Source organism: Ovis aries, chromosome 14 (assembly GCF_016772045.2).
Source record: "Ovis aries strain OAR_USU_Benz2616 breed Rambouillet chromosome 14, ARS-UI_Ramb_v3.0, whole genome shotgun sequence".
Classification (NCBI taxonomy): domain Eukaryota; kingdom Metazoa; phylum Chordata; class Mammalia; order Artiodactyla; family Bovidae; genus Ovis; species Ovis aries.
The window spans coordinates 65116130-65137179 of record NC_056067.1 but is presented as its reverse complement, the minus strand read 5'-3'; the positions used below and the strand labels follow the sequence as shown (position 1 = coordinate 65137179).

The 21050-nt window shown below is 53.8% G+C and overlaps 1 protein-coding gene across 2 annotated transcripts in view; it reads right to left on the bottom strand.

Annotated features, from left to right (window-relative positions):
• The window catches only part of LOC101105018 (zinc finger protein 264-like), a 29569-nt gene extending 8847 nt beyond the window's left edge, over nt 1-20722 (bottom strand). Inside the window, exons 1-5 of one of the 2 annotated variants that reach the window (XM_042231237.1) lie at nt 20264-20289; nt 18872-19059; nt 18433-18559; nt 13292-13387; nt 8224-8361 (exon numbers count right to left, since the gene is read on the bottom strand). In XM_042231237.1, the coding sequence (XP_042087171.1) occupies nt 8224-8361; nt 13292-13387; nt 18433-18559; nt 18872-18907 (397 nt within the window). In that variant the 5' untranslated portion in view covers nt 18908-19059; nt 20264-20289. Of the gene's footprint in view, nt 1-8223; nt 8362-13291; nt 13388-18432; nt 18560-18871; nt 19060-20263 lie in introns of both variants that reach the window. The other variant, XM_027978865.3, reaches the window with a different exon arrangement.
• Nucleotides 20723-21050: the final 328 nt, after the last annotated feature.

Here is a 21050-nt window from a genome sequence, read left to right as displayed (position 1 = left end):
CAGCCTTCCCCGGTCACCAGCTCGGGAGGGAGACATCCCGAACGGCTGTGTAGACCTCTGGCTTCAGCCTTCCCAGTCCCCAGTTCGGGAGGAAGACGTTCCGAATGGCTGCACGGACCTCCGGCTTCCCTTGGCACGTCTGAAGATGTTCGGGCAGCAGGGGTTGCCTCCACGCTCTGTGGTCGCCATGGGATTGACGGCCTCCAAACCCGATCCCCAATATCCCACCCCCTTAGAGTGCCTGCTGGCTAACCTGCGGACCCTAACACTAAAGGGAGATATCCGCTCCAAGCAGCTCACTTTTCTGTGTTCACAAGCCTGGTCTCAGTATCCCCTAGATAATGGCTCACAGTGGCCAGCCACAGGGACATTTGACTTTGACGTCCTCCGTGATTTAGATAACTGCTGCCGGAGAACGGGAAAATGGTCTGAGGTCCCCTATGTTCAGGCCTTTTGGGCGTTGCGCTCTCGCCCCACCCTGTGCACCACGTGCACTCCCCGCCAAATCCTGCTTATCCTGGCTCCCCCGATTCCACCCTCCCGGGCCAAACCAGCTCCTCCAAACCAGCTCCTCCCGTCTCTGAGCCCTCTGCTTTCTCTGTTCCCCTGGAGGATTTGGTGGCCCCTCCTCCCTATACCTCTCCCACGGCCGCCACCCCCTCCACTCCGGTCCCTTCTACCTCCGCTCCAGCCCCCGAGACTCCACCGCCGGTCCCGGATCCTCCAGCCCTTAGCCCTATCTTGTATCCTCCTCTCCCGCCCGTCACTCCCTCCCCTTCTCCGGTTAGCTCCCACACTCGCTCCCACAGCAACCCTCTGGGAGCCTCCCTTCCCCCTCCCCCAGCCCCGCTACTCCCTCTCCGACAAGTAGCCGGAGTTGAGGGTCTAGCCCAAGTCCATGTCCCCTTCTCCCTCCAAGACTTACCACAGATTGAGGCCAAACTGGGTTCCTTTTCCTCCAACCCCACTCAGTACATTAAGCAGTTTACTGGTCTGACCCGTGCCTACGCCTTGACATGGCAGGACATATATGTCATCCTGGGGTCTACCACCACCCCCGAAGAGAGGCAGGCCATCTGGACGGCAGCCAAGGCTCAGGCCGACCAGCGGCACTATGCCAACCCCTCCCCCGAGCGCCCCCCGGGGGCCCAGGCGGTTCCTGACACTGACCCTGGTTGGAACTACCAGGAAGGGGGTGGCGGCCAGCTGCGAGTACGCTATATGATAGAGCGTATCCTCGATGGGATGGAAACATCCTCTCATAAGGTTGTAAACCTCCTCAAACTGGATGAGGTGATCCAGGGGCCCGACGAAAACCCAGCCATGTTCCTTAATCGGCTGACCGAGGCCCTCGTCCAATACACCAGGCTGTCCCTGGAGTCCCCTATTGGGGCGGCCACCTTGGCCGATCGTTTTATCTCCCAGTCTGCCCCCGATATCCGAAAAAAAGTTGGCCAAGGCCGAGGACGGCCGTCAGACCCCTATCCGAGATCTGGTAAAAATGGCTTTGAAGGTCTACCATGCCCGCCAGGAAACTGCTGAGGCCAGCCGAAAGGCAAGGCTCAAGCAAAAGGCCGAATTTCAGGCAAGCCTCCTAAACCAGCAAACCCAGGCCTTGGTAGCGGCCCTGCGGCCGGTGGCGAGCTCGGGGCCCCAAAACCCCCCTCCGGGGGCCTGCTTCAAGTGCAGCCAAGAAGGGCACTGAGCCAAGATGTACCCCAATCCGCAGCCTCCTTCCAAGCCGTGCCCGTTGTGCAAACGACGAGGACACTGGGCTAGTGACTGTCCCCAGGCCTCTCGGGCCTCGACCTCTAGGGGCCGGGGACCAGAGCACCCCAGGGAGACCTCCGGCCCTCCTTCGGCTTTGGAGCTGCTGAACTTCGATGGTGACTGACGCCGCCCAGACTCGGGGACCCCAATAACCCAAGCCGAGCCCAGGGTAACGCTCCAGGTAGCGGGTAAGTCCATCAATTTTCTGGTTGATACGGGGGCTACCTATTCGGTCCTTCCCTCTTTCGGAGGCACTTTACGTCCTTCCCAGGTTTCGGTTATGGGCATTGACAGCCAACCCTCGTGTCCACTCCAAACCCAACTACTATCCTGTCAATTAGATTCCTGTCTATTTACCCACTCCTTTCTGGTCATCCCCTCCTGCCCTACTCCTCTCTTGGGAAGAGATATACTTGCTAAGCTGAAGGCTACTCTTCAGCTAGCTCCAGGATCGGCTCCCACGTCAAGGGCCTTCTTAATGCTACTTGTTGACCCTCCAACCTCTTCTGTTAATCCTAAGGTCTGGGACACCCGAGTCCCGGTGGTGGCTCGGCACCACCCTCCAGTCCTCATCCGGCTAAGGGACCCCACCTGTTTCCCAGCCCGGTCCCCGTTTCCTTTGTCTACTCGCAACCTCAGGGGGCTAAAGCCCATCATTGACCGTCTCATGGGACAGGCTCTCCTGATCCCCACGACCTCCCCCTGTAGCACGCCCATCCTCCCTGTTCGGAAGGCTTCAGGAGACTACCGGCTAGTGCAGGATCTCCACCTGATCAACGTGGCAGTAATCCCTGCCCATCCACTTGTCCCTAACCCCTACACCCTCCTTTCTTCCACACCTCCTCAGACCTCTCATTTCACCGTTATTGACCTCAAGGATGCCTTTTTTACCATCCCACTCCACCTGACTGCCAATTCCTCTTTGCCTTCACCTGGACTGACCCCGACACCCAGCTGACCACACAACTCACATGGACCGTACTCCCACAGGGGTTCAGAGACAGTCCCCACTACTTCAGGCAAGCTCTGTCCCGGGACCTGGCCAGGTGCCCGCTTCGCCCTAGCACCCTCCTCTAATACGTAGACGACTTGCTCCTTTGCAGCCCCTCAGAAGAGACCTCCCGACGACATACTGCAACCCTCCTCAATTTCCTCGGTTCCCAAGGTTACAGAGCCTCACAATCCAAAGCCCAACTGACTCGGACTTCTGTCGTCTATCTGGGTCTCCAAATCACTCCGACCTCTAAAGCCCTGAAGCAGACCGGTGTAGCCTCCTCAGGTCCATCTGCCCTCCAGCCGACGGAGACCAGATATTGTCCTTCTTAGGCCTGACGGGATTCTTCCGACACTGGGTCCCAAATTATGCTACCCTGGCCAAACCTCTATATGCAGCAGCTAAAGGGACTCCCACAGGGCCGCTGTCTTCCCCCACTGAAGTGACTCAGGCCTTCCATGCCTTACGCTCAACCCTATTGGCTGCACCCCCTCTCTTTCTCCCAAATCCCAACTATCCACACCATCTATACTCTGATGAAAAGGGAGGGATAGCCTTTGGAGCCTTGGTGCAACCGATTGGCCCCGAATTGCTGCCTATTGCTTACATATCCAAGCAACTTGACCCCACAGCCAGGGGATGGTTCCCCTGCCTGCGGGCACTAGCGGCAGCGACAATGTTGTACGCCGATGCAAAAAAGCTGATTCATGGCCAACCCCTGACCATCTTCTTGGCTCACCATCTTGGTGACCTTTTAGCCTCTAGATTTCTTTCTGAACTCAGCGAGTCCAGGCTCCAACAATTTCACCTGGTATTCCTGGACAATCCTCAGGTTTCCGTGGGCCGCTCCCCACAATTAAACCCACTTTCCTCGCTACCCTCACTCCCTCTCTCCTCAGAACCCCTAACCCACTCATGCTCGGAGGTCCTTGAGTCCCTTATGCAACCACCCCACAACCTGTTCTCCAAACCTCTACCAAATCCAGAGCTAACTTTGTTCGTCGATGGGAGCTCAAAACGAGACCCCAAAGGAAACCGAAGGGCGGCCTTTGCTGTGGTAACCACCTGGGAAGTCCTACAGGCTCAGCCCTTGCCACCCGGGACTTCTCAGAAGGCTGAACTAACAACCCTAACTAGAGCCTTACACCTAGAAGAAGGAAAAAGGGCCAACATTTACACAGACTCCAAATATGCCTTCTTGATTGCCCATTCTCACGCGGCAATCTGGAAAGAACGGGGCTTCCTGACCACTAAAGGATCCCCCATTTGCAATGCCCCCCACATTACTCGACTGATGGATGCCTTATCCCTGCCCAAAGAGGTCGCTATCATACACTGCAAGGGACACCAGAATACCCATGACACTGTCGCTCTGGGTAACAATATGGCAGATCAAGTGGCTCGACAGATCACCTTACAACAAGCCCCTGAGCCCCTGCTGCCTTTGAGATCCACCCTCAACCCAGATTATTCCAGCGAGGAAGCCAGAGCCTTGCTGGCGCAAGAAGGGGCTCAGAGGCACCCGTCGGGATGGACACTACTCCATAATAAACCGGTGCTTCCTGAGCGCCAGGCTAAGGCCATAATATCCCAAATCCACAATACCCTCCACATCGGACCAAGAGCTCTCTTTTCCTTTCTCAGCCCTGTCTTTTCTCCCATACATCTCAGATGGATCATATATGCCGTCCACCGATCCTGCCTAACATGCGCCTCCACCTCTCCTCAGGGAGGACTCCGACCCCCACAGGAGACTCACCAGTTGAGGGGACATATGCCCGGGCAGGATTGGCAGATAGACTTCACCCACATGCCCAGACATCGAACCTACCGCTATCTGCTGGTTTTGGTAGACACCTTCTCAGGATGGGTCGAGGCCTTCCCCACCGCCCGGGAGACGGCAGCGGTGGTGGCGGAGGTCTTGACGGCCCATCTCGTTCCCAGATTTGGGTTGCCAAACTCTCTCCAGTCTGACAATGGGCCGGCATTTATCTCGCAGATCTCTCAGCAGGTGGCTGCGGCCCTGGGTAGCGGCTGGCATCTCCACATCCCTTATCAGCCCCAATCGTCAGGCAAGGTAAAGCGGGTGAAAGGAATCATCAAGACGCATCTGACCAAGCTTGCCTCAGAACTGCGGCTGTCTTGGGTCAACCTCCTTCCTCTGGCGCTCACTCACATTCGCACCACACCACACTCCAAAACAGGTTTGACCCCTTTTGAACTGCTCTACAGCAGGCCCTATCTCCTGACTCACCTCCCAGAGGGAGAGGCTCCCCCACTCGCAGGGTACCTCCCCCTCTTCTCCCTCCTACGATCCTTGCTGAGGGAACACGCAGATCGGGTCCTGCCACAACCGACCGATGACGAGGGGCCCACCCGGCCTCTAGCACCAGGAGATCAGGTACTGCTAAAACCCTGAGTCCCCGCCCACTACAGCCTCGCTGGACGGGACCCCATACTGTAATCCTCACCACTCCTACAGCAGCCAAACTCCTGGGACACGAGCCCTGGTACCACCTGACCCGACTCAAATGGGCTCCCCCGGGTCTCCCAGAGACAGGGGTGGCCCCGGCCCCGACCCCTCCTCCCGGTCACTCCTACCGCTCCACCCTCACGGGGCCGACCAAACTGACCATTACCCGAACCCCTCTGTCGCCGATTCCTGAATGACTGAGAGACCACCGTCCATATCGATCCGATGCTGGCCTGGCATCACCCACTGTGGCTGCTGACAATTGCAGCTCTGGCCATACTTTTTGCCATTGGATTAGTGGCCGCGGCCCCCCGCGATTGGTCCCCCACTCATCGACTGTCCCTGGCCCTCACATACCTAGCCATCTGCTTTCTACTCCTGGGGTGCTATTCCCTTGGGATGCCCTGACCCGGTTACCGGCTCCATCCTTACGGGACCCCCAAAACTGGTTATCTGCCGCACCCCTTTTCACCCCAACTTTGGAACAATGCGGGGCTCTCTGCTCTGGGTTGCTCTGGGGATACTGGGGGCCCTGCAGGAAGGGGGACACACCAACCAGAACCCCCACCAGTCCTTTCAGATCACTTGGACGCTCCGGAATGGACTGACTCACGAGGTACTCAATTTGACCACCGGAATTCACCCCCCTAATATGTGATGGCCAGATCTGTATTTCAACCTCAAAGACCTTATACAGACTAATTGGACAGTGGCCCAGACCAGAAACTTTGGATTCTGGGCATGTCCTGGACACCTAAAGACACATAATTGGGAGACTTGTGGGGGGCTGCAACATTATTTCTGTTGGTCCTGGAGCTGTGTGACCTCCAATGATGGGAGATGGAAATGGGAGGTCGGGAACCAGGACCTAGTCAATTTCTTGTTTGTCCAGCCCTATCACGGGCCCTGGGACCAAGATTACCAAAATCTGTTTGGAGGTTATGTCGGCCGCGTTGGAAGCAGCATTGGAGCCCAGTTACTCAGGTGAAAGTAATGTTCAACCAGAAAGCGGCTAAACTGGAGAGGTCTTGGGTCTCCGGGCTATCATGGGGCTTCCAACTCTATGCTGCGTGGTTTGAAGCAAAGCCAGGGGGAATTCTGGTTGTTAGTCAGACAATAGAACCTGTTCAGGCCCATGCTGTGGGGCCCAACCAGGTTATTGCACCTCCCCGCCCCTCACCACGGGGGACAAACGCCACAAGTGTTGTGACCTCACCTACCCTTACACCCTTCCTTCAGCTGACCCGGACTGACCCACCAGAGACCCAGGAACTCCTGTGGGCCTTGGTCAAAGAAACTTACAAGGCCCTCAACCACTCCAATCCTAACGTGACCCAATCCTGCTGGCTTTGCTACACCCTACATCCACCTTACTACGAGGCCCTGGGCTTAAATGCTATCTACAACTTATCCATTCTCTCCAACCCACCGTAGTGCCCTTGGGAAGACCGCAAGGTGGGCCTTACCATGAAAGAAGTATGGGGTTCGGGGACCTGCTTAGGCACGGTCCCTACAGATAAACCTTGTGGGCCCAGACTGGCAATGATACCAACTTCGCCAATAAGACCTACGTCATACCCGACACTGGGGGATGGTGGGTATGCTCACAGACTGGGTTAACGCCCTGTCTCCACTTGGCTGTCTTCAACCAGAGCAGGGAATTCTGTGTCACGGTAGCGGTAGTGCCCAAGATTACATACCATCCAGAAAAGGTCTTCTACAACTTTTGGGACTGAAACACCCCAGCTCCTAGGCGTAAGAGGGAGCCCGTTACAGCTATTACTCTGGCAATGCTGTTCACCCTGGGAGGAGCTGGGACGGGCACGGGCATTGCTTCCCTGACCACACAATATCAGGGCTTCATCACCCTGAGGGCCGCAATTGACGAAGACATCGCCCGCATAGAGAAGTCCATGATGGCCCTAGAAAAGTCCCTGACTTCTCTTTCCGAAGTGGTATTACAAAACCGCAGAGGATTAGACCTGGTCTTTTTGCAGCAGGGGGGCCTCTGTGCAGCCCTCAAGGAGGAATGCTGTTTCTATGCTGATCATACTGGGGTGGTTCGAGAGTCCATGGCTAAAGTAAGAGAGGGATTAGAGCGCAGGAAGAGAGAGAGGGAGGCTCAGAAGGGCTGGTTCGAGTCCTGGTTCCAGAGCTCCCCTTGGCTGACAACTTTGCTATCCTCCCTGATGGGACCGATCATCATTCTCCTGCTGCTCCTGACTTTCGGGCCCTGTATCCTAAATAAGCTTTTGGCCTTCATCAAACAACGGCTCAACACGGTCCAGCTGATGGTGCTGTGACAGCAGTACCAAGGGCTCCCAACAAGCACTCCGTGGCAAGATTAACGGCAGACGCCCCCTGTCATCCCGGCCATACCCTACCCCTCGTCGCCCCCGTTCAGCAGGAAGTAGCCAGAGAGAATCAGCGCCCCTTGTCCTATATCAAAAAGGCCGGGATGAAAGGTCAGGGCGAGGTCGGTCGTGTTGAGGCATGTCGGGACACGCCCCGGCAGAGAGCTGCAGACAAGCTCTGGAGGCGGGCCGACAACCAAGCCGTTCAATCAGGAGCTGACACGGAGCCCTCGCCGTCCAATCAGGAGCCGACACGGAGCCGTTGGACACCAATCACCGCTGAGCCCACGTTTTCTTCCTTATATGGGAGCCTGGCCCGGGCTATAAAACCCTTCCCCACCCCTCATACCTCGCAGACTCCCTTTGCTTCCCAGACCCCCCCTCGCTTCCTTGCTCACCCGTCCCCGGGAGTTCTGCCCGAGAGCGACCGCCCAATAAAAGGCCCTGATCAACGGTCCATAGGGGTGGTTCTTTCTTCCCGCGGCATTTCTTACAATTACCATCTTGGGGATTTGAACCATAAGTTATTCGCTGGCGCTCTGGAGACGGAAAGAAGGCTGGACACTGAGTCATATGTTCAACAACTCAGTCAGTCACGCTTCTGTGACGAAGGTCAATCAAAATCTACATACCCGGGCTCTGGTGAGGTTCATGGGTTGCCAACACTCCGTGCACATGCTGCCAAACATTGATTCCTGGAGGTAAAGAGTCGCTGCAGACACGGAAGCTTCGTGATTGGAGTACCTCTGGCCCTTCTTCTGAGCTGTATCCTGTACCAAACATACTCTGTGAGCATAACAGGTTCAAGGGGAGTTTCTCTGAGTCTAGCAAATCAATGAACCTGAGGGTGGACTGGGAAGTCTCTTGACTTTCAGTTGGTTTAGAAGACCAAGGCAGACACGGCAGCCCTGGAGTTCTATGTTCCTAATCTGGGGTTTGGCTAACTGTGTGAAGGAAGAGGCCAGGGGAGTTGTACACCACAGGAGTCCTGCACCAACTCCAGGTACAACAGGCATTGCCACAGAGAGACAGTGGGAAGAATGCTACAGCCTCAGGAGACAACGTACAAAAGCCCCACAGGTCACGCAGACGGTGCTGACGAGAGTCCAGGGGAGCTGACTTGGGTTACTGTGAAAACTCCCAGGACATAGCTCATAAGGCAGGATGGTAAGCAGGATGAAGAGACATACTGGGTCTGTTATGTCTGAACAGTTTGGTGAAAAGACTAGCAAAATACACATGATCTAGATGAAGAAAATGTCAAAACTTTACTTGAAGACATTAAAGAGGAGCTAAACCGAAGACGAATTTAATGTAGGGGAGAGACGGCCAAAAGGTGCAGACTTCCACTTTTAAGATTAAGTAACTGAGGGATGTAATGTACAACTCAACGACTATAGTTGACACTGCTGTATGATATAAAGAAGCACCATTAAGAGAGTATTGTTAAGAGTTTTCATCACAAGGAGAACATTTTTTTCCCTTTTATCTTTTTTCTTTATTTTTTAATGTATTGTCACCATGATTAAATTAAACTTATATTCAGAGTACATCATGCGAAATGCCGGGCTGGATGAAGCACAAGCTGGAATCAAGATTGCTGAGAGAGATATTAATAATCTCAGATATGCAATGACACCACCCTTATGGCAGAAAGCAAACAGGAACTGAAGAGCTTTTTGATGAAAGACAAAGAACAGACTGAAAAAGCTGACATAAAACTCAACATTCAAAAAACAAGGATCACGTTATCGGGTCCCATCACTGCACGGCAGATAGATGGGGAAATGATGGAAACAGTGACAGACTTTATTTTCTTGGGTTCCAAAATCACTGCAGATGGTGAGTGCAGCCATGCAATTAAAAGATGCTTCCTCCTTGGAAGAAAAGCTATGACCAACCTAGACAGCTTATTAAGAAGCAGAGACGTTACTTTACTGACAAAGGCGTTACTTTACTGACTTTACTGACAAAGTCAGTTATTCTACTGACTAGTGAAAGCTATGGTTTTTCCAGTAGTCATGTATGGGTATGAGAGTTGGACCATAAAGAAAGCTGAGCGCCCAAGACTGGATGCTTTTGAACTGTGGTATTGGAGAGGACTCTTAGAGACTCCCTTGGACTTCAAGGAGATCAAACCAGTCAGTCCTAAAGGAAATCAGTCCTGAATATATTTTGGAAGGACTGATTCTGAAGCTGAAACTCCAATACGTTGGCCACCTGATGTGAAGAACTGACTCACTGGAAAAGACCCTGATGTTGGGAAAGACTGAAGGCAGGAGGAGAAGGGGACAACAGAGGATGAGATGGTTGGATGGCATCACCGACTTGATGGACATGAGTCTGAGCAAACTCTGGGAGTTGGTGCTGGACAGGGAGGCCTGGTGTGCTGCAGTCCATGGGACTGCAAAGTTGGACTTGACTGAGCGACTGAACTGATCTGATACAAGAAGACGGATGTTAGCTTAACCAGCTGGTAATCACTTCATAATATATGTAAATCAAACCAGCATGCTCTGTGCCTTGAAACTTATACAGTGATGTATATCAATTGTTTCTCAACAAAACTGAAAAAAAATGAATCATATGAGCTGACAATTCTATCCCAATTAATTTGTATATTCAATAAAATTTCCAAGAAAATACCAATTGGGTTATGGTGGAACTCAGTAGTTTTACCATGGGATTTGCATGAAAAATCAACGATGCAAGAATAACGAGAATTAAGAAAACGAGAGATACCTTAGCAGGTAACAGGATTCGAGACTTTAAGACACTGTGGTCCTGGTACAGAGAGAAGACAAACAGGCAATGGAAAAAGAACAGAGAGCCCAGGACACACACATGGAGCTCTGGGGAATGGCAGAGAAGGGAGAGCAGTTCACAGTAAAAGGAAAAAGTATCAAGTGAATGGAGCTAGAAAAATGGGGGACACTGGGAATGAGAACACTGTATTCCTGTCTCACACTGTCCTCAAATTCTACCTCACACCAGAAAGAGTTAATGTCAGGTGCCGAGCTTAGAACATCTTATAATGAGAACATCTTTTTGATATTAGGGATGGAGCAGCACCTGTAACTGATAAAAGTATCAGTAACGTACAAAAATCCCTAAAAACAAAAGTCAAACAAAGTTAACACTTGGCATTTTCGATGAACTGACATTTCACAGAAGAAAATACAGTTGTTCGTCAGTATCCACAGGGGAATAACTGGTATCAGACACTCCTGCTCAACACCCAAATCCAAAATACATCCTCCTGTGTACTTTAAATCATCTCTAGAGTGCTTGTAATATCTAATACAATGTAAATGCTATGTAAATAATTGCCAGCATAAGGCAAACTTAAGTTTTGCTTTTTCGAGCTTTCTGGGATTATTCTTTTCCCCCAGTCTCTTCAATCCATGCTTGATGAATCCAGAACCTGCAGATGAGGAGGACAACTGTACAAATGGGCCGATAATTACATGATGAGAAGCTAAAGCTTGTGAACAATTAAGGAAATGCAAGGCAAGCTCACCTAAGACACAATTTTGTCAGTTAAGCAAAAATACACGTGCCTGAGAGCATGAAGGACAGAACAGGACATGGTCAGTGGAAGCTAGAGAATTCTGGAGAGGCAGATCTCCTTTAGAAAACCACTGCAATTGTCACCTAAGCCTGGAAGTCTGCACAGGCTGCAAGCCAACAATTTCACTCCTGGAAATAACAAAGGACAGGCCTAATCGTGACAAGATGGCCAATACATACGAATGTTCTTGGCAGCACTGTTTGTGAGGGACGAAATGTAAACAATGAAATGCCCTAGAGAGTGGATGAATATGGAACAGGAATATTTTTTTATTTACTTGCTTCAAGTGGAAGAAACGTGGGCACATTTTTCTGTTGAGTAGACAAAGGATAAAGTTACTAAGGGGCTTCCCTGGTGGCTCAGAAGGTAAAGCATCTGCCTGCAATGCGGGAGACCTGGGTTCGATCCCTGGATCAGGAAGATCCCCTGGAGAAGGAAATGGCCACCCACTCCAGTATTCTTGCCTGGAAAATCCCATGGACAGAGGAGCCTGGCGGGCTACAGTCCCTGGGGTCTCCAAGAGTCGGACACAACTGAGCGACTTCACTTTCACTTTTAAAGTTACTAAACAAGCAGTAAATAAGAAATACTTTCCCTAAAAGGTGTAACCTAGACTCTGGTTCAAGAACTGGCCATGAAGTGTGCCAAGATCTCTTCCGCCAGGTGAAAGGAAAACTACAGCCTGGGAACCTGAGTACAGAAGGGCTGAGGACCAAGCAAGAGTTTACTGTGGAGACTTGCTGACACCCCAGGGTCATGCGCCGAGACATCTGCACTGGGGAGGCAGTCACTGTCGGGATGGCCGGATGCAGGGCTGCTGGAGGTGGGGGCGAGGGTCTGGGGAGGCTTCCAGTCTCCAACCTGCGCGGACGGCAGGACCATGTGCTGGAGCGTGGGAGGGGAGGAGTGAGCACCGGGATGGGTTCTCTGCCAGGCAATGTGCTCATTGGCTGCCTCTGAGATCCTCAGGTGGAGGTGTGTGGAGAGCAGGGGGCAGAGGCTCGGAGGCCCCTCTGAAGGGCCGCCGAAGGCCCGACACAGACGCTCACAGGCCAGCCGGGCCACCGAGTGACTAGGAGTGGAAAGAGCACACCTCTGCAGCAGCCCCAGCCCACACGACGGCGCCAGTGCCCTCAGCAGCCCAGACGAGGGCACACAGGACAAACGTCACTGGGAGGCTTTACCCAACAGGAGGGGACGGGCGACAGGGGACAAGGGAGGGCTCCTAAGAGTCTGGAACCATAGTTCGGGAAAGGGGAAGCAGAGGAGGGCTGGAGAGGCGCTGGGAGGGGAAGACGTGAGCCACACTGCTCATCATGACTAAGGGGACATGGCGGTACCAGCAGCTCACTTCCCACGAGACACCGACTACAGCACAGACCCTGTGCTGAGCGCTTTTATGTTCTAAAACTGCAACCCCCAGCAACCCCAGGACAGAGCGACTATCGCGACTGGCGCCTTCAGGAGCAGACCCTCCTCACCAACCTCCTGCTCCTCTCCTGGGACAGAGGGCTCAGTCACAGCTCCCTGCCCACCCCCCCAGTGTGGCCAAGAGCCCAGTGCCTTCCAGTGGAGCCATCAGAGGGCTGATGTTTATGGGAGTCAGAGCAGCGTCATTCCCCTACTTCTCTGCTGGCTGCAGGGGATCAGGACTACCTGAAGTCCCATACTGAAGACAGAACGAGCCCGTGGCCCCAAGCGGCCGTGTGCTGCAGAGCTCCCCGTGTGCTGCAGGGCTCCCCGTGACCCACAGGGCCCCCCGTGTGCTGCAGGGCTCCCCGTGACCCACAGGGACCGGGTGTGAGTCAGAAACAGCGCCTCCACATGCTTGAGCACCGAGATGCTGGAGTCCCTCTGACACAGCAGCCAGGCTGTAACTCACCCGAACTTACGTGCAGACACAAGGAGATCCCGAATTCCACTGGGACCACCGAGTTCGTGGTCGGCACCCAGGCCTGAAGCCCAGGACACATCTGAGCTCGTACACTGCTGTCCTCGGCGAGGACAGAGGGACCTGGGGTCAAAGGGCTCCGTGGCTTCCAGACCACTAGAGGCCCCAACAAGACACCTCCCAGGGAACCAGGGCCAGCGGCTTCCGGCAGGGTCTCTGCCCACAGCTTGGCTCCTACCTGGACAGGTGCTTCGGGAGAGGTCTCTCTTCACCGTCCACAGCTCCTGCCCGTGCTCCAGCTGGTAGATCAGCTCAGGTCTGGGGACAGGACACCCTGGACATGGAGAAAAAAAGGAAGACCTTGGAGGGTAAGAGGAGTGGAGAGGAAGAGGAAGGGACTAATTATTATGCCATGCCAGGGAGAGGCTGAGCTTAGAGGCCCAGGCCCCTCCCCGACAGGAGATAGACAAAAACTAAAAACCAGGGCTTTAAAAGAATAAAAGCCCAAAAGGGAAAAAGGGAGGGAGTGATGGCACACACTTTAAACCTTATACACCAAGCAAACGCCAGGTCTAGCAAACACAATACTGGTTCTGGACTGGTACTGATTCAAACATAGTAACAACAAAAAACAAACCAAAAGCCCTAGATAACAAGGAAAGAGTAAAACATTTACCGAAATAATATACAATACATAAGTAAATTAGAGCACAGTTAATAGTTGGATCCAACTGGAAATCCAAAATTTTTATACTAAAACTTACATAGTAAATTATTATATATAAATAACATAACTTAACGTTATTTTAAAAGTTTGTATTACTGAAACATAACAAGGCACAAACTGGTTTGTCTGATCCTACAACACAAGTTTTTGAATTATCTTCAGAATTTGTTAAACTGCACCAACAGACAAAACCTCATGAACTTAATAGTGTGGCTCAAACCATAGCTATACCTGGGAATACCCCTAAACCGAAACACTGTACTCTGCCATCTTAAAAAGTAACTCAAGAGGAAAAACGGGCATGTCTCACTTCAACTCTACAGCTTTGCCTGAGCTTCCTACAGGCCAAGTCTCCACTGTTCTAAAAGTACCCCACACTGGGCATTGATGCTCTGACATAATACATAATTAAAATGAATTTCCGGCACTTCTAAGTTAATTGACCTGATCCAGCCCAATGTAAGCTGAATAGGAAATTTCAGGGAGCACCCCTTATACGTGAGACCTGTTTCATCAGGAGTGATGATCCCCACTGCCGCCGTCTGACAGCCCCACGGTGCCTGTTCTTACCTGAACAGACCCAGGCCCTCACTGTGAGTCACTGCAGCTTCATTCTGTGGTTCCACCCAGCTTTACGGCTCCTGTCATGGACTGAACTGTGTTCCCCTAAGCTGAACGTGTTACCCCCTGGGCCCCAGTGTGGTCCAATTTGGACTCAGGGCCTTTAACGAGGCAATGAAGGAGAAACGAGGTCATGGGGTAGGGCCCTGATCTGGTAGGCCTGGTACCCTTTGAAGAGGAAGAGGAAGTCCCTCCGAGCCAGAGCAAAGGTCAGGTAAGGACTCCCAAGCAGGTGGTCAGCAAGAGACCCTTATCAGGAACTGAACTGGGCCATCCAGCCTCCAGAAACTGTGAAAAGAAAGCTGTTTAACCACTGAGCTGACTAACAAGACCCACACACCCCAAACCCAGCATTATTAGAAGCCAGCAATTGCTTGCCCTGACAGACTAGGCTAAGGTGCTCTGTTTGGTGTCTGTTTTGACAGCCTCGCAGCCTTGGTCTGCCTTCACTCTGAAGGGAAACAGAACTCCTCTCCCAGGCTGCCAACACCCACACCCTCGGTAGCTGAGACCCCAGCTGCACCCGTTCTCTGCAGGAGTGCAGGCGGCGCTACATCGACCACAGCCCTCTAAGGAGGTGCTATCTGACACAGGAGAGACAGTAGGCCCAGCACCGGTTAAGCCTCTGGGACGGGTTTTACACGACACTCCCATTTAGTATGGCTTTGGTGGCCTTTTACTTCATCTTCCTGATGCTGATTCTTAATAATCAGCCCACCTTAAACGGGCCTCCCTCCAACAAAGGCTCTTAAAACCTGCTCACAATACTGCTGGAAAGGCAGTCCCACTAGCGCCCTCAGAGACTCCTTCACTAAAGGGCTCTGACGACCTCTTCGCACACCTCCTGGAGTTTCTGAACCACAGACCGGGGCCATGAGATGCCCAGACTGTGCCCTCAGCCTGCTGCAACATGCTGTCCAGACCACCACGAGCCACACACAAGACTCTCCTGACAACAAAGGCTCTCTCAGACCTGGACCTCTGACCTCCACACCCAGCTGCCCTTCACGTTCTGGGTCATGAGAAGCCCAAGCTCAGCACAGCCACCGAGGGCTCAGGACAGGGTGGCACGGGCCCTAGGCCTCCACATTCGACTCGGAGGCAGCGGTGGCTCCTCCCGTCCTCAGCGCCTCGCCAGATGCCATGGCGCTGGAGGGGTCAGCCCTCCCGATGGGCCTCGGCTACCCAGGGAGCTCCTTGGGACTGAGTGAGTGAACCGCTGGGGGAGTCCCCCAGTCTGCTGTCCATCACACACGGTGCAGCTCAGTAGAATGCTGCTGCTTTCTACCCTGTAGCTAGAAATGTCCCAGTGAAAAACGGGACCTAAGAAATACTGTGTGGCCTACTCAGGGACTCATCTCAGTACCAGAGGCCCTGATCAGCCAACGGCCTCAGCTTCATTATCAACTGTTGGGCCATCACTTCAAAACTGCCTCCTTCAGGGTAAAGAACCTCTTGTCTCACAGGTATCATAAAAATAAGTCAAAGTCACACGTCCCTCCATTTACAAAGGTGAGCACGCAAGCCTTGCCAGGACGCTCCTGAGTCCCTCTGGAGCGACAGACCTTACTGACAGTGACCAAGATACACATCTCACTTCACAAACTACATAATGCTGGGCTCTGCAGAGAGGCATTCAACTGAGCGTCACGGCCCCAAACAGCTGGTTTAACTAGAGAACAATCATTTCCTTCAGCAACTGCTTCTCAAATGCTAGTCTGACAAATACATCCCCAAATAACCCTCTATCTCGCCCCACAGCCTTAATTCAAGGTTCCTTGGCCTACTTACATCACACACCAACTTCAAGAACGTCCCAGTGCCCTTTGCTACACTGAAGGGGAACGAGGCTCCCCTCTCTGCACACCAAGACTGGTTCTACAGGAGGCCACTCACACTGTCCTCCCTGTGGTTATGCATGGAGCTTGCCATCATTCCACGAGGCTGGAGGTGAGGCTGAGGGAGCACACGCTCCGGGGACACTCTAACCAGGGACCGCCTCAGGGCCCAGGCAGCTGCTCACCTGATATGGGATCCATCTGGCCTGAACTCCAAGACAAAACAAACCAAATCTTGAATAAGAGCCCTGTGCCACTCTGACAACTGCTGTTCTGATACTGGTCTGGGTACTTTCAGTGGTTTATAACTCAGAGACCTGAACCCTCCTAGGAAGTCACTGTTTCAAACAAGCAAGCAAACGCCGAGGTCTTCATCAAGTGGAGCGCATACCCACGGCCCATCAACGAAGATGACTTCACCGGAGACACTAAAACTCTCACTCTAGTGGATACCTGTGAACTGCCTCTCCCAGGACAGAAAGCAGATCTGGAAGCTTTTGGCTTTCTACTAGGGATTCTATCATACACAATCATGTTCCTGAGCTCCTGTCTACGATCCTGGTATACTCCTCAACCTGCCAAAGGGAAGACCTGGTAGAGGATGCTACTATCTGTGACATTTTAAAAACGAATGGAGACTATGGCTTCCCTCACGAGGCACTTGTTTCCTATAATTAACCTTCTAAATCTCTAGAGAGAGTGGCACCTGCTTCCCAAAGGTGCCTCTCCACTACCCACTTCAGCTTTCCACCAGGAAGGTGTGGAGAAGAGAGCCGAAAAAAAAGCCGAAATGCCCAAGAACACCCACCAGGAAAGCAGAACAGCACCTCAGAGGCCTGAGGCAAACATGTCAAGTGTGTGCGGAAACAGCAAGACGCCAGTGGGCCCGGAGCCGCGCGCGCGGGGAGAGCCTGGGGAGCCGGGTGGAGGGATCCGGGGTCCATGGTGGACATTTTTCTTTAATTTTGTTATAAAATATCTAAATATGTCAAGCTTTTCCTGATTTTGTTCAACCTCCTCTCACTGACGCAGAACACAATCCCAGGTCTCCAAGAACACGCCTGTCTCACCGAAGCCCTGGCTTTACAGCCCTCCCTTCCCTCAAACTGAGCGGCCTGACGGGGCCGTCCCTGAGCTGCTGTTTCTCCACCGTGGCTCTCCGGCCCGTGTGGACTGGGTCATCCTCGGCTGAGCGGGGCTGTGTCCACCCTCTGGTGCTGAGGGGCATTTCTGGACTCATCATCAGACCCTGGGACCACCCACCCCCACAGGTGACGGGCAGATGCAGCTGCAGACGCTGCCTGGTATCTCCTGGGCACAAAATCGCCATATGCTGAGAGGCACTCCTCTCCCAGCTTGTCCTTCTCGGACCAGCAGACGATCCCGGCCGAGACAGGGTGAACATGAGACACCCGTGAAGGCGCAGGAGGACAGAGAAGCCCCCTGACCGAGACCCTGCGGTTAGACAGGACCTGCTGGCACTGAAGGCAAAGGCCTCCTGGGGCCCCGGCTGCGCACCCTCTTCCTGGAGTACAGCCTGTCACCCACATCCTGTGCACTCGGCTGTAGGGGACGCTTGGGAACCGGTCTCATTCGGTCCACTCCCTCTCTTGAACGTGAAACAGGAACCTCAGACAGAGGCCGGTCTGTGCTGGGCCCTGGGCTGAGAGGCTCAGGTGGTCACTTCCGCCTCACGGACACCCCCACCTCCACCCCCGCCAACCAGAGCCCTGCGGCAGAGAAAGAGCAACAATATAAACACACAAAGCAGTAGAAACAAGGCATCTGGGAGCCCTGGAGAGCAGGGGTTGGGGTGGTCACTCCTGTCAAACTTGCTGGGGTCCAAAAACCATTCTGAAAAACAGGGACGTGAGCAAAGCCAGAGAAAGCAGCCAGGACAGGAGACTCAGAAGCCAGGGTGGAATCCTGGTTCTCCTATTTCAGTCCCATGTGGCCCGACTGGAAATGCTGTCTTTGGGTTCTGCTGAACATTCATTTCCTTCCACCACTTTCTAAGAGCCATAGGGGTCTTTCTTGCCCAAGATGGCACTGAGATAGCAGGCAGGAAGAGATGAATCTCAAACATAAGTGACGCTGTAGGGCGGGCAGGCGTCTGGATCAGCTCGGCATGGAGCTAGAGTGTGCCTGCAGGGAAGCGGCAGGCGCCCTGCATGGCTGAGTGAGAGGCCTTACCCAGAGACATCAGGAGCCTGCACGTCTCCAGCATCACCTCCTGGTACAGGGTCCTCTGGGCCGGCTCCAGATGCCCCCACTCCTCCTGGGTGAAGGTCACAGCCACGTCATCGAAGGTCACAGACACCTGTCAAGCAGAGGTAGCAGAGCTCATTTCTACAAGGCTGGTAAAGATGCAGAGAGATCAAGACCCTAATTATGGGGCATCTCCTGAGGGCAAGATCTCGGCTGGGCTGAAGGGGAGGTGAACCAGGTTTTGGACATAATACAGTAGGGTGTCATGAAGCCCGTAAGAGAAGTCTCCTATGTGAGACCACTGGAAAGTCACACAAGACAATGGGAGTGATGTGCGGGCTGTGAAATGCAGACAGGGCTCTGGGACATCACAGAAATGAGTACATAATGGTAATAACAGTATCAATAACGGTAACAGCAGTACCTGCGCCTCCCTGGTCCTGCTAACTGCCTGGCCCATGCTGAGGGCTTCATATCCTGGTTAAAGCGACTAAAAGTCCCCAGTTCTTTTGTCAGTCTCCCGTGGTCTGCATCCAAACTCTTGAAACCCGACACTTGCCAGCTGTGTTACCTTGGAGACATCAATCACTTCATCTCTCTGAGCCTCCGTTTCTGGATCAATACAATAACAATTCCCACTTCACCAATAACAGTCGTGAGTTTCAGAAAATTATTCAACATTCCATTGGCTTTGGTATTTTCCTTGATTTTCCCACAAGCTCTGAGTAAATCTCTCATTACCTCCATGCCAGACAATGACCTGAGGCTAAGGGAGCTCCACCAATCCACCCAATCGTGTGTCCTACAAACCAAAGGCAAGATTTTTAACACAGGCCAGTGTTAATTCAGGGTCTAACAGTGTAACCGGACATTCTTTCACCAAAGTGAACACTTAGTGATGAGGCTGTGAGGCATTTACAGCAAATGTTTGCTGTTAAATCCATTTCATCATGCCTGAAAATATTTCTGTGAACATGGGCAGAGGAGCAGAGCCTTCATCACAGACCTCCTGAGAGAAACTCCTGAAGGGATGGATCTACCTGGGTAACGGCAGGGTCTGGACCAACTCCTCAGCCCCTCCTGGGTCCCCAGATTCCCAGGGAGATTCCACAATGAACCGTTTAGCCTTTCGTCCTGGTCCCTGCCAAAACTCACCCTGTGCCAAGACTACTTCAGACCAGGGAGCACAGATGGCCAAGGCTAACGCTCGCTTTGGCCATGAGATTGGCCACCACGGCTGACCTGGCTGAAAGTGAGCGCAGCATTCGCCAAAGGCCCACAGGATCTCGCCCACTCAAGACAAGTCTCAGCATCTGGGAGGAACCATGGCAACCTCGTGGGCCTTCTGTACCTTGACTTTGTCGGTGCACTCATCTCGCCCTCCAACGCCCAAGGCCACCAGGTGGAGTAACACCAGAGGAGGCCGGGGGGGTGGGGGGCGGGCCTGCGTGTATTCTCGCAGCTAGCGTTAGGGATTTACCAAATATGATGGGGGCTCATCAGGTGGCTCAGCGGTTAAAAAAAAAAAAAAAAAAAAGCAGCCCATGGACAGGGGAGCCTGGCGGGCTACTGTCCACAGGGTCGCAAGAGTCGCACATGACTGAGCGACTGAATAACAACCTGGAGGGAGCAACAGTCGTTTCTCTACAACTTCTGGGCACCTGTCAGAGCCTAGCAGCTTTCAAGACCGGGAATACGTAAGTGGCAAAGCGGCTCCACACGCCAGAGCATACGGCCGCGCGGACACATCCGGGGTGCCTGCCGGAACCGCCTCTGCCCTCAAAGATGAGCGGTACCGCCACTGCAGTCCACTCACCTGGGTCCGGTGGGTCGGCGCCGCCATGATGGGAGCTGCGGTCCAGGCCGCCTGGGAGAGGCGAGCCCGGGGCGGCCCGCTGGCCCTCGCCTCCGCCCGCCTGGGCCGGGCGACCTCGGCTGACCGCCGCCCTCCGCGAACAAGCCGCCGCAGAGCCGGGCGCCGCCCTCGTGAACGCGGAGACCAGGGCTGCTCCTGAGGCCCGCAGAGGCCGCGGGCCGGCGGGCGACCAGGGCACGCCACCGTCCAGGGACTCACGACCCGTTCAAAGGCTCGAAAGGGATCCGCACCCCTCCGCCCGGGCCCCAGGAAAGGCCAAGGGAGCCGCGCGAGCCCAGGACTCCGCCCGTCGAATCCCGCCAGGAGCCAACCCTGTAGGCAAATGGCGTCCGCAGAGAGAAACCGGAAGCCCCGCCCACGCCTCAGGAAACGCCCCCACGTCATTGGCCAGCGCCCACCTCAGGCGCATCGCCTCTGGGTAAGATAGTCTCCGCTAGATCCGCGAAGGCGGGGAGCCGCGTAACCAGCCGCGTGTTCCTCCGCACGAGACGCTGAGGCCAGCCTCGACATGCTTCTTCATACTGGATTCAAGTCGGGGGGACGAGGGGCCGGGGGCGAGAGAGTCCGTGCAGTGACCCAGGGAAACTGAGGCTCGGAGTGCTGGGACATTCGCCCCCGGTGGGGCCAAGTGCAAAGGGTATGGGGCTGTGACCTGGGCTTGCAGCTGGCCCAGTGGTTTTCCTTACCCCGCTGCTCCTTCCTGGATCCTCTCTCTCTCTCTCTCTTT